Consider the following 16,911-nt stretch of genomic DNA (forward strand, 5'->3'; position numbering starts at 1 on the left):
AGTAAAAGGAAGAAGTAACTTCATGAGTGTAAGTACAACACTAGCACGGATGCTATTACAAAGCTGTTACAACCAGTTAATCCTTTTGTACCTATAAGGGAGAGTAGATATAGGTACTGTGTTGTTAGATACTGAAAACCACTAAGAACAAACAAGAACCCACCACAAACTTGATCCAACCAGTGTAGTCAGCTGATCGTAAGACAAGTACACAGGACTACGGGATACTCAGTGATTGTAATTTGTACTTTTACTTTTGACACCTCTGCAAAATGCTCTTTAGTGTGTCTGTGATTTTTCCTAATTGATATCTTGTTTTTACGGCTTTGTTCATCCAAGCTTTTCCCCTTAACACAAATCAAAGTTTTTAATAATCTATCTGCTTTGTGTCCTTCTGCTTACAGGTTCTCCTTCAAAGTTTCCTGCTTCAAGTAAAACAAATGAAGCAGGGAGGGGAAGGGGAAGGGGAAGGGGACCGAAGGGCACATCCGGCTGGACATAATAGGGTGCCTTACCCTGGATAGAACTGCTTGTAAAGACTGGGGGCAATCCTAATGGGTGGTGTGAAGTGGGACAGAATCATCGGAGGAGCGTGAGCATCTCAAGCATCTCGAGCGGGCGTCTCGAGCGTAACATGGCTGAAGCATGTCAGGAGGACTTTGGGCAGCAAGTCTACATGGAGGAACAGGAGGAGGTGCAGCAGCATCAGAAGGGGATCTGGGGATTCCTTTGGCGCCTTGGCAACACCGCGAGGGACCTCCGGAAGAAGGATAGGAGCACGGAGGAGAGCCCATCCGAAAGGAAAGGCCTGAGGAGGTGTGTGTGTGTGTGTGCGTGTGCGTGTAGGAGAAGATTAGTCAGCATATACATAGTCATTGACTTGCATGACAATATGCAAAACACTCTTTAGTGTGTCTGTGATTTTCCTATACTAATTAATATCTTGTTTTTACTGTTTTGTTCATCTAAGCTTTTTCCCCTTGACAAGTTTTTAATAATATATCTGCCTTGTGTCCTTCTGCTTACAGGTTCTTCTTCAAAGTTTCCTGCTTCAAGTAAAACAAATGAAGCAGGGAGGGGAAGGGGAAGGGGACCGAAGGGCACATCCGGCTGGACATAATAGGGTGCCTTACCTGGATAGAACTGCTGTAAAGCAGACTGGGGCATCATAATGGGCGGGTAAAGTGGTGGGACTGTCTAAAGGCTCCGTCAGAGAGAGTAGAGAGAGAGAGGTTCCATTGGCCCATTGTTTCCGGGTTCTATTATTGCAAGGGGGAGTGGGGAGAAATCCCCCTTTAGGCAGACCTAGGCAGACGTAAGGACTGTTCTATTCAATGCTAGGAGTATTATGACACGCCCCTTTAGGCAGACCGGAACCTGGTCATGTTAGGTGCCCATAGCAACCTATTACATTGGCATATCTCTATATACTTAAAGAATCTCTGGCTCCGTCAGGCCATAAATGGCTGAAGGCCATAAATGCCATAAATGGCTGAAGGCCTTGCACCTTGACAAGAAGATTTTACAGCCCTCAACTGAAACATTTCAGAGGGGCACAACCGGAAGCATTGTCCTTTTGCAGGTAGACAAGGACATCCTAATGGGCGGGAAAAGTGAGACAGAATCACCAGGAGCAAAATTAGCTGTTGTGGCCCCTGAAAGCGGACAAGACTAGTACAGGCCTTGCAGACATTTGTGACAGTGCTGAAGACGGTGCTTAACAAATATCAATAGGTAACCATGTGCTCCCCCGATGAACCTGCAGCTCACGTCTGTGTAACATTTGTTCCGGTTTGCATTGCTAACTAAGACTTGCAGCATGAACACGTCAGTCGGTTTGAGATTAGGTGCAGGAACGGGCACCGGCATGGTTCTCTGTCGGCCTGAACGAGTCTACAGTGTCAGATATATTTAAGGCGGTCACGGCGTGGGGGTGTTGTATGGCCCTGAAGTAGCTACTACACCCCTGACAAGCCAGTCAAGGCAGGTTCAGGCCCTGGCTTAGCACGCTTCCAACACAGGCCCGAGTACAACTGGACGGATGAAAGGCTCGGAAGGACAAACGTCCACAACGTTGTACACAAAGTCAAGAACGGGTGGGGGGTGCGGGGTTGTGGAGACTTAAAACTCCAACGAGCATGGGTTGGGGTCAACTGGGCTACACTCAGAGCAATTGTTTGAGTATACCACCAAATAGCATATAAGAAATGTTACTAATAATGAATACATGTTGATTTGTCAATTCATGTAATTGAAATAAATGTGTTACTGTGTGCACAAGTTTGTGTTTTGTCCCTTCCTTTTGATATGATGTCAGATGCTAGTGCCAGAAGACAGTCTGTCAGGTTTCCGTAATACGAATAAAATATAGATATATTTTTTTAATTTTGTATTGTATTTTTTTTTTTTGTAATTTCGTAAACATAAAATAAAAACATTGGAAAACTGTAGAAAAATAAATAAGAACAAAAAGTGTAACTGCAAGTGAGAACGAGTGGATTACCTTTGAATGTAGTGTAGAGTTGCAGGACTCTATTAAGTAGGGCTGTCATTTTAACGCGTTAATTTGATTAATTAATTACAAGGTGCATTAACGCGTTGTAAAAATTAATGGCATTAATTATGTATGGGTAGACATACAGTTCTAAGCCACACCAAAAGCGCATGGCGTGGCAACTGAATTCACTCACTCACGCGCATTTGAAGTTTGACCCATCGAATGACCCGTAGCCTAGGCAACTTGTGTCACGTGACCACAGCTACATTTGACGCGACCTTTCGACGTAAACAGAAGACAGCTGACATGGATTCCCACAAGCTCCTCGATGCGGGTCGGTCTGGCCTCGGGCCTTTAAACGGCAAGTTTATTTTTAAAAAGAATGTCGATGGAACTGATATGAACAGTGTTGTAATTTGTACGCTTTGTAAAAAAGAATTCGCCTTTCACCGCAGTTGTTCGAGCCTGACCTACCACCTGAACGCGAAACATGTAGCCGTTAGCTCGAGCCCATTACGACAAACTACGCTTACTGACTGCAGGAGCCCATTACGACAAACTACACTTACTGGGTCTTTCTCAAAGCCTAGGCCAGTGTCCTTCTAAGTGTATGAGCCTAATTAGTCACTCCCAGTGATTGGATACTTTTTGGTGAACTCTACAGAATATCCAATCACTGGGTGTGACTAATAAAGGGTATCCAATCACTGGGCGTGACTAATTTAGGGTGACCAGATTCTTGTAGTCTGAAACCGGGACACTTCCTGCCTGACTGAAGGACAATATTTCTCTCCCCCAGGAAAATCTTTACTTTTTAGATGCGATTTCCTGCATTCTAATCAATTTTAGAGGGAGGAATGACAAATCGCAACTGACTCCTTCAGACTTTCCATACAAGCGCTGGCTGCTATTAATTGCGGCCGGTAAACATGTAATCGTTTCCATATATTTACCCTGATAGACATGGCGCAATGTAGTGGGTGGCCAAAACCGGGACATATTTGTGTCCCGAGAGGGTTTGCTCGGGACCTGGGACACACAACTCCAAACCGGGACTGTCCCGGTTAAACCGGGATGTTGGTCACCTTAGACTAATTAGGCTGATACACTTGGAAGGACACTGGCCTTGTGGAGAAGAACAAGGCTCGTGTCAAGGTGGCAGTCAGAGCACTGGTCACCAAAGGCACACTTGTTCAAACCAAAGGAGTCGGTGCGTCCGGATCCTTCAAGTTAGCCAAGAAGGCGGCAGAGCCCAAGAAGAAGGCCGTCAAGAAGCCAGCGGCCAAAAAGCCAGCTGCCAAGAAGCCCAAGAAGACAGCAGCCAAAAAGCCAGCCGCTGCCAAGAAGGCTACCAAAAGCCCGAAGAAGGCTAAGAAGCCCGCCACCCCCAAGAAGGCTACCAAGAGCCCCAAGAAGGCAAAGAAGCCCGCGGCTCCCAAGAAGGCAGCAAAGAGCCCCAAGAAGGCTAATAGCTGGGTCTCTTAGTGTCCAAAAGGGGCCCAATCATTACGCGCTGGATAGAAGCACCAAAATCGGTGTTCTCCATCATTTCAGAAGGGGTGCCCCAAATTTCAATGTCATTAAGGTCATTTTTATGGGGTAAATCCAAGATGGCTGCCCAAAACGAGCCAATAGTAGTAAAATGCTGTACTGCCTGGACATAATGGTGTTATGGGCCAATCCACCTATTTGTGTGTGATGTATACAAACTGAACTTTGAAAATATGTGCAAAACTTACCATAAAAACAATGTTATATATGTCTTATTTAGATTCAAAAACAGGAAAATCATAAAAACCATGGTCAGAATGAGATCATTCTACAATTGAGAGCTCATTTCTGGGCATTTAGCTATTGAACCAACATTCATTAAGAGTTTTAAAAATTTGCAGTGGGTCATATCTATAACATCCAAAAAGAAAATTGTGGTTAGAAAATGTAGGGGAGAAGAGATAAACCCTTGAACTGGGCCACACATAACTGTCCCAATGTTAGCATGCTAGCATTAGCAGGTTCAGACACTCAGTCTGCTCTTCAGATAAAGATGGCAAACAATAATTTTAATCCCACTTACACATGCGCGCACACACACAAACTACTACTACTTCCTTAGGACCCCCTCAATGATTTAACCCTAGGAGTCCAACTGAAATATATTCATCAATAATACATGTACATATCAAGTGTCAGTGACAGCTGTCAAATGACAAATGTATGCTGATTAATGTTCAGATATGTATATCGCAGTCCTAAGTGTACAATGGAGTGATACGGGCATTTATGCTTAGGAAATTATGAATAATCAATATGCAATATGCAATACACCATCCATACAGTATATTGACAGATACTTAAAGAGCAAAATGGTAACATGTCTGTTTTTCCATCTACTTTTGGCTTTAATCTAGATGACATGTTGGCTACCTAACCACTTAATTTATTGTTTGCTCGTTATTTTTTATTTGTGGGTGTGGTCCTTTGTTTAAAACATGTCTGCCTGCCTTCCCTCTCTCACATAGGCTACTAAAATAGTCTTTCAAAAACTTAAAACAACAGCATGTGGAAATCCTATTGGCTTTGGAGGGCTAACGTCTATAAGACTATACTGTACTCTACTGTATTGCACTGTACTGTACTCTACTATACTGTACTGTACTGTAATGTGATATACCGTACTGTACTCTACTGCACCGTACTGTATGCTACTGTACTGTACTTAACTAGACTCCACTGTACTTTACTTTACTGTACTGCACCGTACTGTATGCTACTGTACTGTACTGTACTATACTGCACCGTACTGTATGCTACTGTACTGTACTGCACCGTACTGTAGTACTGTACTGTGCTATACTCTACTGTACTTTATTATACTGCACCATTCTGTATGCTACTGTACTGTACTGCACTCCACTGCACTGCACTGTACAGTACAACTATAGAACTGAAACATGTAGAGCGGTGGTGCTCAAACTGTGGTACGCGTACCACTGGTGGTACTTGAGACATCTCTGGTGGTACTTGGAATGCCATTATGAACCTCTCCTGTACTGACTGGCAAAAGTGAATATGGAAGGCCTTTACTGCGATATTCTAATGTTGGTTGTCAAGGTGGTACTCGGAGAGCTCAATATTTTCTCAGGGGGTACTTCACACAAAAGGTTTGAGAACCACTGATGTAGAGCATTCTGAGGACATGTACAATATTATGCAAAAAGGTGTAGTGGGAATGAGTTATGTTACTGTTACCACTCAAAATCTTGAAGGTTAAAAAAAGTCTTGTGGCATTTTGTTTGGGGGGGCAGGGTATGATCGACTATTCTTCCGCCCAGACTATTTATGTGCCTTGCATATCAAGAAAATGAGTCCAGGTAATGATTTACTTTCATAGTATATACCATATGAGAAGTGTTGTTCTATATAGATATTTCTCCTATGGGTAAGGGTGGCAAAAGACCTACAGTACATGTTGTCCATCAGCTGTCAGTTTTGATAGCAGTTTAAGTGCTCAATGATTACTGAGCTAACTAATACAACTTTTGACACAAGTACTAGGTGAGGACTTGTCTGCAAATAAACATTTTTTTTTATCTCTGTCTTCTTACTCAACATACACTAAGAAATCATTCCCATTTAATTTGAACTGAAGCCATACTGTGGCCTACATGTAGGCCTATATTGAGTAATCTGTAATGCCATTCTAAAGATGACTGAAATGCTCTCACAATATGCACTTGTAAAAATATAGAATTAGGTGATCTTATGGGGTTCTTCATGCATATGGAAAGGTCCTGTCCCTTTACCCTCTCCCATACAAATAAAATACGTATATCTGCTATGGAAATTAGAAGATGGAGAACCTGCTACCTAGGGCATCTTGCACTGACACTATCCCATTCAAATCGAGCATTAGCAGCAGTCTATTCTCACCATAGTTTTAGTGTTGGCAATGCTCATTTTAATTCAGACCAAGAATCTTCTCAAATCGTTCACAATGTTACATGCTGTCAAGCACGTAAGCACAGACTCACCCATACTTTCACACAATGTACATTTTGTAGTTTTATCAATCTGGACTAGCAGGCTACCCTTGCTTCCTCTCTTCTGAGGACTATATTAACATTGTCAGCTGAGTATAATGTCATGTAATAACAATGTAATGCGTTACCAGCATGACATATTGTATATGACATGGTAGACATTTTTTTTTCAAGGGGCACCCCTTCTAGGATGTCTTCAAATCAGTCAAGGAACACGTGTACCCGATTTGTACCGAATTATATGCTTCTATCCAGCGCGTAACGATTTCTCGGCTTAGAGCCCCTACTATAAGGCAGCCAAGCCCAAGGTAGCTAAGCCCAAAGCAGCAGCTAAGCCCAAGAAGGCAGCACCTAAGAAGGCAGCCCCCAAGAAGAAGTAAATACATTTATAGCTGCTGTCACAAACAAAAGGCTCTTTTAAGAGCCACAATTTACTCATTAATTGCACATGTTCCAATGAAATGCACGCACCAAGTACTGTCTCCAAGTTGTATGAGTCATGAAAGAGCGGTCGGTTGCCAAGCATGATTTGTACCATTTCCCCCCAACAAGCCATTCATTGTTTGCAAAATCACAGAAGCCCCACTCTCAAGTCCCTGCCGCTGCTGCCATAACGAACTGAACCCAGCTATACGCTCACAGTGGCTGGTTAGTTATAAACATGCATGTGAGCGTACACCTCTAACACATATGTGCAAGCACATAACATTTTATTATAAAGGTTCAAGTTTATTTAGCCGTATCATATAGCTTCTGTCTGTCTTTGATGGACTCTTTGGAAAGACGCGCCATGAACGTTTGACTACAGCTATTTGTTTCTATTTGAATAAGAAACAAGTTGCAACAGTTGTATACAATATAGAAGGACTTAGATGTGTAATTACAACAATAGTAGCATGGCATTACAAATATTGTAGACATGTTATATGTTTGTATTTACACCTGTACAAGTACTTCTACTTTAATGAATACAAAGAAAACAGAGCACATAACAAAGCGGATGATAGGTTGTATGAAATTCCTTCGTCGTGCATACAAGCTTTTACTTTCATTCCATGGCGTGAAGTATATTGTTTTACAAAAAAAAAATATGTTATTGTGGGGATAACGGAAAAGAGCGCCAACTGTTTGTCACGGTGAATAATAACCAGTGATTGGCTCCAAAGCTTACAGCTTCAGCCACTCAGGCTCTAGGTTGCCTCCCCAGCCGTGGACATATAGAGGCGTGAGGTGAAACTACAGACACTCGATTTTTCGAAATCAAAGACAAAGCAAACATGAGCGGAAGAGGTAAAACCGGAGGCAAGACAAGGGCGAAGGCCAAGACTCGTTCATCCAGGGCTGGACTGCAGTTCCCCGTTGGTCGTGTGCACAGGCTGCTGCGTAAAGGCAACTATGCTCAGCGCGTGGGAGCTGGTGCACCCGTCTACATGGCCGCAGTGATGGAGTACTTGACCGCTGAGATCCTGGAGTTGGCCGGTAACGCCGCTCGTGACAACAAGAAGAGTCGTATCATCCCTCGTCATCTGCAGCTGGCCGTGCGTAACGACGAGGAGTTGAACAAACTGCTCGGTGGCGTTACCATCGCTCAGGGTGGTGTGCTGCCCAACATTCAGGCTGTGCTTCTGCCCAAGAAGACCGAAAAGTCCAAGTAAATTTGACCCCCAACTTCCCTGACCACAAAGGCTCTTTTAAGAGCCACCACATCCCTAAAAAAGCATTTTCCAAGTTAAGAAATTAGGTATAAAATCACAAGGGATTACCTTGTCCATAATGATTACTAAATACGCTGTATCATTACGGTTATCATTAACTTCAAATTTCGATATAGTCTACACGCAGCAATCTACATTTCCACATTACGATAACCAGGAAGATTCTATTGATGTTAAATAGAACAACAAATCTTACAGGGAGTTCTGGCATAGGTTACGGACATTGGTTACGATTAACACAAAGGCGCATTGACTACCTTAGTACTTTTCTTACATCTTCATGGGTTCCAAAGTTTGTTTATAACCTGACTACGTGAAACTATCTGCCCACAACTCAACCTCTGATCTCTGCAGTGTCAGAACCCATGTATAGACGCAGCACAGCTCGTTGCATGTATCCACGACGAGACGCAGCTAACATAGCCTACATATTGTTTCAAAACAAAACCGATGATGGTGATGGCTGTTTGCGCGCCACTCCAAATGAAGCCGAAAACATGAAATGTGAAATATATATTGTTTTAAGAGAGCGTTGTATGAACAGACATTTGTTGTTTACCTGGATGTACGCATTGTCTAACAACGTGTAGGCTGGTTGAGACATGAAACGTATATTTTTAAACTATTTTAACACCGATGAATAAATTGTACTGGTGGTGGGGCGGTGCTCTACGGTTTGAATTTTAGGCGCCATTAGGATGTAATCCAATCAGAAGGAACAGTCGAGGAAACGTCATTGGAGGCAAGTCTCGGGTGTAGCCATAAATAGCACGCGCTTCGCATTCATCTTCACATTCGTCCCTTCCAACGAAGCTAAGTAATGGCAAGAACCAAGCAGACTGCCCGTAAGTCTACCGGTGGCAAGGCGCCGAGGAAGCAGCTCGCCACCAAGGCAGCGCGTAAAAGCGCACCGGCTACCGGTGGCGTGAAGAAGCCTCACCGTTACAGGCCAGGAACTGTGGCTCTGAGAGAGATCCGTCGCTACCAGAAATCCACTGAGCTGCTGATCCGCAAGCTGCCCTTCCAGCGTCTGGTCAGAGAAATCGCTCAGGATTTCAAGACCGATTTGCGCTTCCAGAGCTCTGCTGTCATGGCTCTGCAGGAGGCTAGCGAGGCTTACCTGGTTGGTCTGTTCGAGGACACCAACCTGTGCGCCATCCACGCCAAGAGAGTGACCATCATGCCCAAGGACATCCAGCTGGCTCGTCGTATCCGCGGAGAGCGTGCTTAAGCCTTTCCCCTGAAACCAACAACGGCTCTTTTAAGAGCCACCCACACCTTCCTATGAAAGCATTGTTTCTACCCAGCCAGTCGCAGCGTCAAGTACAGTACAGCACAGCACAGCACAGCACAAACACAACAAAAGCCAACACAACAAAACGCTTGCACAGTGCAATATAGCAGCAATCATTCACTTAATATTAAGAAGCCATGACTATCAGCCTGTGAAGTAACGGGCTACACAACGCGTGCGTCTACAGCGAGAGCGCACGCTGGCAGAGCAGTGGGTATTTATTTTTCGCCAATACATCCTTGTTCAGAATATATTCCCCAATCTGATTGAAGGCCAGTTATACTACACTGTCGCAACTTCACATGACTCGCATCAACATGATCCAATACAGCACACTGCAAAAAGTAGAGCAGACGTGCAAAAAAGTTAGGGGTCCGGGCTGTTTGACTGTGGTCAATTTAAACTTGATAATTTGAGCAGATTTCTCACAGTAAGTTTGGCCATCTTGTACATACGTACTTGAATTGGTCTACAGGTTTCAACCAGGCGCTATGTTGACACATGCGGGGCCCAATAGAGGAAGACTACAATATCATACTGCGCGTCATCCTAGGCCTGGCAAATTATTCAGTAGCCTACATTTGGTTTGTTAGCTTTGGTTGAGCGCGTCTGTGTGGAAGACTTCATTTGATCACAAAGGCCTACTACACAGATCATTCTGTTCAATATTCACAAGTAAAAGGAATAGCTTTTCAATGAGATTTTGGGTGGCTCTTAACAGAGCCTTTGGTTTGGGTAGAGGGGGAGAGGTCTTTACTTGGAGCTAGTGTACTTGGTGACGGCCTTGGTTCCCTCAGACACGGCGTGCTTGGCGAGCTCACCGGGCAGCAACAGACGCACTGCGGTCTGGATCTCCCTGGAGGAGATGGTGTGGCGCTTGTTGTAGTGTGCCAGGCGGGAAGCCTCACCAGCGATGCGCTCGAAGATGTCGTTGACGAAGGAGTTCATGATGCTCATGGCCTTAGAAGAGATCCCAGTATCGGGGTGGACCTGCTTCAGGACCTTGTACACGTAGATGGCATAGCTCTCCTTCCTGGTCCTCTTACGCTTCTTGCCACCCTTTCCGGCGGTCTTGCTGACGGCTTTCTTGGAACCCTTCTTGGGGGCAGGCTTAGCTGGATCAGGCATGGTTAGCAGTTGTTAGGGACAATAGGATTAGATAGATTTGCTCTGCTTATCTTATACCCACCAGTATGCAAATACCTCACTTCAAATCGGCACAAGCTGAGCTCAAGGACAATCCAATGAGCCATTTCCCTCCATTTTCAGAGGGGATGATTGGTCACTTTTGAAATAGGGGGAGGTTCCGTCTGCCTCAAAGAACACCCTACCCACAAACGTTAGTTTTGCCCTCGTTGCACACTGGCCATTTCCCGCACTTTTTAACGAAATAAATTACGTTCAACAAAGTAATACAATCAGCTTATTCTAGTCAGATGAACTGAAGTCACCTGAAAAGTTACTATGAGTACGTGTACCCTATGTTGCGAGTAAGCAGACTCAAGTTTCGTATTAGGGTAAATAGCAGACCTTATTGTACCTGCCTAACATATGTAGTTGCCTACATTATTCATTCTGTTTTAGAGTAGAGTATAATTTATGGATTCCAGGGGGAATTATTGTGAGGGGCATTCCTGACCATTTGACTACCGTTTTCACGATTTTAAAATATACATTTACACAATGGACCACATTGTGGAAAGTGCCTTTTGTCATGGCCAGCTCATAGGAAACCTGCTGGGAAAGTCCTACACACTAAATAAAGCTGAGTCAGTAGGGCCTAAGTCATGATCAAGTTAAATGATTCTATCACGCACGACAATGGGCATGGTCTAAAAAAGTTCAACTGCCTCCGAATTTCCCAATGATGGAACTCTTTTACTGCAAGTCATGTGAGTGGTTTGAACAAAGTTGAATTTCAAAGCTTGTATAATAAGGATCTAAATTGACTTATTTTAAGTTCTGCGGCAGCTTGTGTAGGCTACTTTGCAGTGAAAGGCTAAACTAATCTTTAAATATTTTCATACAAATATTCCCTTCATTTGGAAGTGTGGACACAATGGATATTAGCGGTTTTTTTAGAAATGTGGGTGGCTCTGAAAAGAGCCTTTGATTTCGTCGGCGAAGTCGATATTTAACCTCCGAAACCGTACAGAGTACGGCCCTGGCGTTTCAGAGCATAGACGACGTCCATGGCTGTGACAGTCTTCCTCTTGGCATGCTCGGTGTAGGTGACGGCATCACGGATCACGTTCTCAAGGAACACCTTCAGCACACCACGGGTCTCCTCGTAGATGAGGCCAGAGATACGTTTCACACCACCACGGCGAGCAAGGCGCCTGATGGCGGGCTTGGTGATTCCCTGGATGTTATCGCGAAGAACTTTGCGATGACGCTTAGCCCCACCCTTTCCAAGACCTTTTCCTCCTTTGCCGCGTCCGCTCATAATGTCTCTTCACAATCACAAAGACTAGTACCTTCTCTTTAGGTGACCCGCGTATTTATACCAGACGGGAGGACCTGCTTGAAACCGGGCTTACTAGGGCCAAGCGCCCCTCCCTTTGTGAGTTCGAGACACTTATGGCGGGAGCATGTAAGCTATCCATCTTGGTGACATGCGCACCCAGGTCAAAAATGTTTGTACTTAAGTGTGTTTTACATATATTTAATTTTCGATAAGTATATTTTAAGTACACCATATGTTTTAAGTACAATACTTAAATATGTTTTTAAAAATATACTTATAGTTGAGTGTATTTTAATCACATTTTAAATACATTTATATTTTTAAAGTAATGTACTTAAATATAGTTTTAGAAAATATACTATTATTTTATTATATACTATTATTGTATTTTAAGTGTATTTTAAATGTATTGGTATTTTTAAAATAATGTGCTAAAGTGTGGTATTAGAAAAAATGCTATTAGTGTATTGTATGTAAGTGTATTTTAAGTGTATTTGTATTTTTAAAGTAATGTGCTAAAGTGTGGTATTAGAAAACATACTATTAGTGCATTGTATTTTAAGTCAAGTCAAGTCAAGTCAATTTCATTGATAACGGACATTAAAATACAACAGATGAAACTGTCCAAAGAGCTGGACAAGTCAGAGGACTTGAAAGATCCCATAGAACACACAGACAGACATACTTTGAGAACACACAAAAAGACCACTTGACAATAAAAGAGAGATAGTCACAATTAGTAAGATCTAAAATCAGAGCATCATGACATGTAGAGAAAAAAGTTGGCCAGGCAAAATAGTGAGTCTAGGGTAATAAATGTTAAAAATATGGATAAAAACATTTTGGTTCATTTGTGCATTGTTTGTGCACGATTGTGCAGGCAAAAATTAGCATGTGTGCACAAACCATCTTTAAGATATTTAACTTTGGAACCTTAATTGAACTGAAGTTACTCAGCACCCCATTAACATCCAAATGACTCGAAAATGGTTGGGAATCGTTTGTGTTTCGTTTGTGCACATTTGTGCAGCCAAAATTAATGTTTGTGCACAAATCGTTTTTTATATAGCCTAATTTAACTTGTATTTTTTTGGAAATAGGTGACGCAACACCCGTTAACATCCAAATTACTCAAAAATGATTGGAATTGTTTTGTGCTTTGATTGTGCATGCGTGTGGGCAAAATCAATGTTTGTTTACAACCCATTTGCATATTGTGTTGTTTGCTTTTTCAATTTTATTTATATTATTTAAATCTTAAAAGTTAAATATCTTAAAGACAGTTTGTGCACAAACGCAACAAATCACAATACTTTTATTCATATTTGCAACATATGGGGTGCCAACTTCACACAGGTATGGATAAAAACATTTTGGCCGCTGCTAAGGAAGGATGTGGACCCTGAAAACAGCCATTTCAACAGCGCCACTGCTTCACTTTTATGATCCTAAGATGCCTGTAGGAATTTAGGCAGATGACTCCAAAGATGGGCTGGGCACCTGCCTCATGCAGGACAAACAGCCAATAGCCTCGCATCCAGAGCGCTATCACCAGCAGAGCAAAACTACGCTCAAATAGAAAAAGGATTGCTGGCTGTGGTTTTCTCTCTCAAAAAGAGATCGAAAATAGAAAATAGAAAATACATCTATGGTGTCAATGTGAAAATTCAGTCAGATCACAAGCCTTTGGAGGCTATCCTGTCAAAACCCATAGGCAAGGCCCCGACGAGGCTACAGAGAATGCTTCTTCAGATCCAAAGGTACGACATCTCCCTGGTGTACACCCCAGGAAAATATCTCTTGATCGCCCTCTATCCAGGGCACATCCGCACTCAAAAGCATCGGATGAACATGACCTGGGGGACGAGAGAGTTGTGTATGACTCTGTGTGCGTTGCAATATGCGACCTTGCCTCCTCCACTTGCGCTTGTCTCCTCGTCCCACCTCCTGGCCCCTCCTCCGTGAAGAAAACAATAAAGTTTCCCAGCTGTCAGCCTAGCCACAACAACTTTTGAGGGACTGTTTTTCATTCACCATCCCAATTGCAAATGAGAAAAAGACTCTACAATTGAGCTTTTGCAAGATATTGAAATATAATGCTGTTGTCAGTGATGTCATCATGACATATTACTTCCTGGTACGAGGAGAGAAGCAAGTGGAGGAGGCAAGGTCGCATATTGCAACCACTCACAGACTTTGAACCACTTCAAGGGAACAACATGCATCTCATAAAAACAACCACTGATACTGATGCCGAAATGCAGCGTCTCATGGCCATGCATAGGTCAGGGTGGCCTAAGCATAAGAAGTCTGTTCCACAGCAGGTGAAATCGTATCGGCCTGTGAGGAACAAGCTGAGTGTCAACGACGGGTTGCTATTGGTGGATGACTGTGTGATCGTACCACGTCCCCTCAGAGCTGAAGCACTCAAGCGCCTGCATACAGCTCACCAAGGCATACAACGCCCACTAGCTAATTTTGTTTCTTTTCCGGTATCCACTTTATGTCGGGTGAACGCCCCTTTAGGAGACCTTCGGAGTCCTGAGGGTGAGAATCAATGAAGTCCCCTTGGCACTGTAGATGGCGGTAGCACACGTCTTGCGCAAACACCTCAAAAAGAGAAGAAGTAGGGGACAACGCCCCCTTAAGAGACCCAACGGGTCCTTCTCAAAACCTAGGACAGTGTCCTTCCAAGTGTATCAGCCTAATTAGTCACACCCAGTGATTGGATACTCTTTATTAGTCACACCCTGTGATTGGATATTCTGTAGAGTTCACCAAAGAGTATCCAATCAGTGGGCGTGACTAATTAGGCTGATATACTTGGAAGGACACTGTCCTAGGTTTTGAGAAAGGCCCAACTTGAACACACGCTTTTGCATTGAGTTGGAGTGTTTTGTGATATCTTGGGATTTGATACAGCATTTTTGATACAACGCTCACTAGCTAACTCACGGGCTACCATGTACTGGCCTGGGTGGTCTGAGGCTGTGCATAGATTGGTTGAGGCTTGCATACCCTGCCAGGGACAGCTTCCAGCCAACCACAAAGAACCCCTGCTCCCTCATCCTGCTGCAGACTTGCCTTGGGAAAAAATACTGCTGATCTGTTTCATCTGAATGGGAAACCATTTCTCCTGATTGGGGACTATTTCTCCAAATACCCAGAAGTCCTAGGCTACAACTCACAGACATGACCCTGTCCATCACTATTTTTTTATTTTTAGGATTCATGTCCCTCACTGAAAATGAGGCAAAACCAGTGAAACTCAGTGAAAGAATAATAACTGACACTATTTTTCTTAAGATAAAAACTGAAAACGGGTCAAAATGAAGGGTTAAATGGGTGTTGCATGGGCTAATTTCAAGCCTTCCCATAGAGGTAAGGGGGAAAATCATCTTTTCTTTCTTTTAAAGGAATGTGATGTGGATCCTCAGTATACTAAAATTCAGATATAAATTTGGTAAAGGGTTCCAAGTTCAATATTGCGCCATGTTTCACAACAAACCTCATTCATTGTTTCCAAAATCACCGAGGCCCCACTCACAGCCCTGCCGCTACTGCCATGATCATACCGTGTTTGAACCCAGCCAAACGCTCTCCGTGAACGGTTAGTCATGAACATGCACACACATCTGTACAAGCACACAGCATGTTGTTTATAGCTAATTGTCTATATTTGTTGGAAGCTTTACAAATATTCTATGTTATAGGGTCGTAATTACATATGTAAGTGTACTTCTACTTTATTATGGTGCATTCCCCAGAGGTAGGAGCTTCCTAGTAGGCAACAAGAAGGCAGCTACCTCCCCACTTGAAAGCGTTCCAACCAGCAAGTCAAACAAAATTACCAAACATGGAGGGAAAAAAAAAACTACATATCCACTTCTCAAAGATGTCAGCAATGTAAACAACATCATGCGTTATTTTCATTTAGCCGCATTTTCATCTTTGAAAAATACGCAATGTCAATATAAACTACACCTTAGAAAAGTTAACAGGCTGTTTTTTGCAACCGTTAACCTGTTCCTAACACTGTGCGCTTGCCATTGCTGTGATGACATCACAGGGCGAAGTCGGTTTGCTTCGCTTTTGCCCCATAGACAGGTCATCAGCTGGGAAAATTAGGCCTTTCGTCCTACCGCACTTTTCTCTGTGGATTACTGACCAGAAGCCCTATTGGAAGAAATTAAATCATGGGGCCACGTCAATTTTTGCTCAGAATTCAACATGGCCGCCATTTTCCAAAATGACTTGTTTTCATGCATTATTTACATTGTACTATAAGGTGATATTCATGAACGATGAACTACTTTCAGCACTTTTCTGTCCTATTTCCTTACATATATGTTTTACAAAGGTTGACTAAACTAAAAGAAATGAAAATAAAGTTGGCCACCTTGCAATATCCAAAGGAAAGTGCTGAAAATAATGATTGAAATGCACATACAGAGTCTTTGTCTGCGAAAAATTAGGCCTATTGTCCTGTCAGGGTCTTCACAGTGGATTACAGACCAGAAGGCCTATTGAAAAAAATTTACCAACTGGTTGCCATCTCAAATGTGCTCCAAAATTCAAAATGTTCTCTGTTTTTCAGAATGGCAAGACTTTCATTACATTTTTTCTCAATATTGTAAGGACCATAATTACAGGCACGTGCAGAGCATAGTTGCCCACGGTGCCCGAGCAACGGCCCTTTTGCCCACATTGGCTGATATTGCCCTTCCAAGGGAGGGGAAAATAATATGGCAATTATAATTTCATATTTCAATATCATTTGATTTCTTTATAATGCATAATTTTTTAAATAGAGTTTTGTACAATAATGACTTAAGTCAGTCATACAAATTAATCAGACCCGTCGAGAATGGGAACGAGCGATGTGAGGTAGGTAGGCC

General features: G+C 43.0%; 4 protein-coding genes across 4 annotated transcripts; 2 read left to right on the plus strand and 2 right to left on the minus strand.

Moving 5' to 3' along the window:
* The first annotated feature begins 7,776 nt into the window (after nucleotides 1-7,776).
* LOC134445004 (histone H2A-like) lies at nucleotides 7,777-8,241 on the plus strand. Its single transcript, XM_063194143.1, has one exon. The coding sequence runs from the start codon at nucleotides 7,815-7,817 to the stop codon at nucleotides 8,190-8,192; it is 378 nt and encodes a 125-aa protein (XP_063050213.1). The 5' UTR covers nucleotides 7,777-7,814; the 3' UTR covers nucleotides 8,193-8,241.
* A 676-nt stretch (nucleotides 8,242-8,917) lies between these two features.
* Nucleotides 8,918-9,560, plus strand: LOC134445003 (histone H3). Its single transcript, XM_063194142.1, has one exon. It carries the CDS (start codon nucleotides 9,073-9,075, stop codon nucleotides 9,481-9,483), a length of 411 nt encoding a protein of 136 aa, XP_063050212.1. The 5' UTR covers nucleotides 8,918-9,072; the 3' UTR covers nucleotides 9,484-9,560.
* A 693-nt stretch (nucleotides 9,561-10,253) lies between these two features.
* LOC134445005 (histone H2B 1/2-like) lies at nucleotides 10,254-10,676 on the minus strand. The gene has a single exon (XM_063194144.1). The coding sequence runs from the start codon at nucleotides 10,672-10,674 to the stop codon at nucleotides 10,300-10,302; it is 375 nt and encodes a 124-aa protein (XP_063050214.1). The 5' UTR covers nucleotides 10,675-10,676; the 3' UTR covers nucleotides 10,254-10,299.
* A 1,003-nt stretch (nucleotides 10,677-11,679) lies between these two features.
* LOC134445002 (histone H4) lies at nucleotides 11,680-12,024 on the minus strand. The gene has a single exon (XM_063194141.1). The coding sequence runs from the start codon at nucleotides 11,990-11,992 to the stop codon at nucleotides 11,681-11,683; it is 312 nt and encodes a 103-aa protein (XP_063050211.1). The 5' UTR covers nucleotides 11,993-12,024; the 3' UTR covers nucleotide 11,680.
* Between the last annotated feature and the right edge of the window lie 4,887 nt (nucleotides 12,025-16,911).

This window comes from Engraulis encrasicolus, unplaced genomic scaffold (assembly GCF_034702125.1).
Source record: "Engraulis encrasicolus isolate BLACKSEA-1 unplaced genomic scaffold, IST_EnEncr_1.0 scaffold_913_np1212, whole genome shotgun sequence".
Taxonomy (NCBI): Eukaryota; Metazoa; Chordata; class Actinopteri; order Clupeiformes; family Engraulidae; genus Engraulis; species Engraulis encrasicolus.

Excerpts from the sequence above, each read along its gene's own strand:
- LOC134445004 (XM_063194143.1), top strand. The coding sequence starts at position 7,815 with ATGAGCGGAAGAGGTAAAACCGGAGGCAAGACAAGGGCGAAGGCCAAG.
- LOC134445003 (XM_063194142.1), top strand. The coding sequence starts at position 9,073 with ATGGCAAGAACCAAGCAGACTGCCCGTAAGTCTACCGGTGGCAAGGCG.
- LOC134445005 (XM_063194144.1), bottom strand. The coding sequence starts at position 10,674 with ATGCCTGATCCAGCTAAGCCTGCCCCCAAGAAGGGTTCCAAGAAAGCC.
- LOC134445002 (XM_063194141.1), bottom strand. The coding sequence starts at position 11,992 with ATGAGCGGACGCGGCAAAGGAGGAAAAGGTCTTGGAAAGGGTGGGGCT.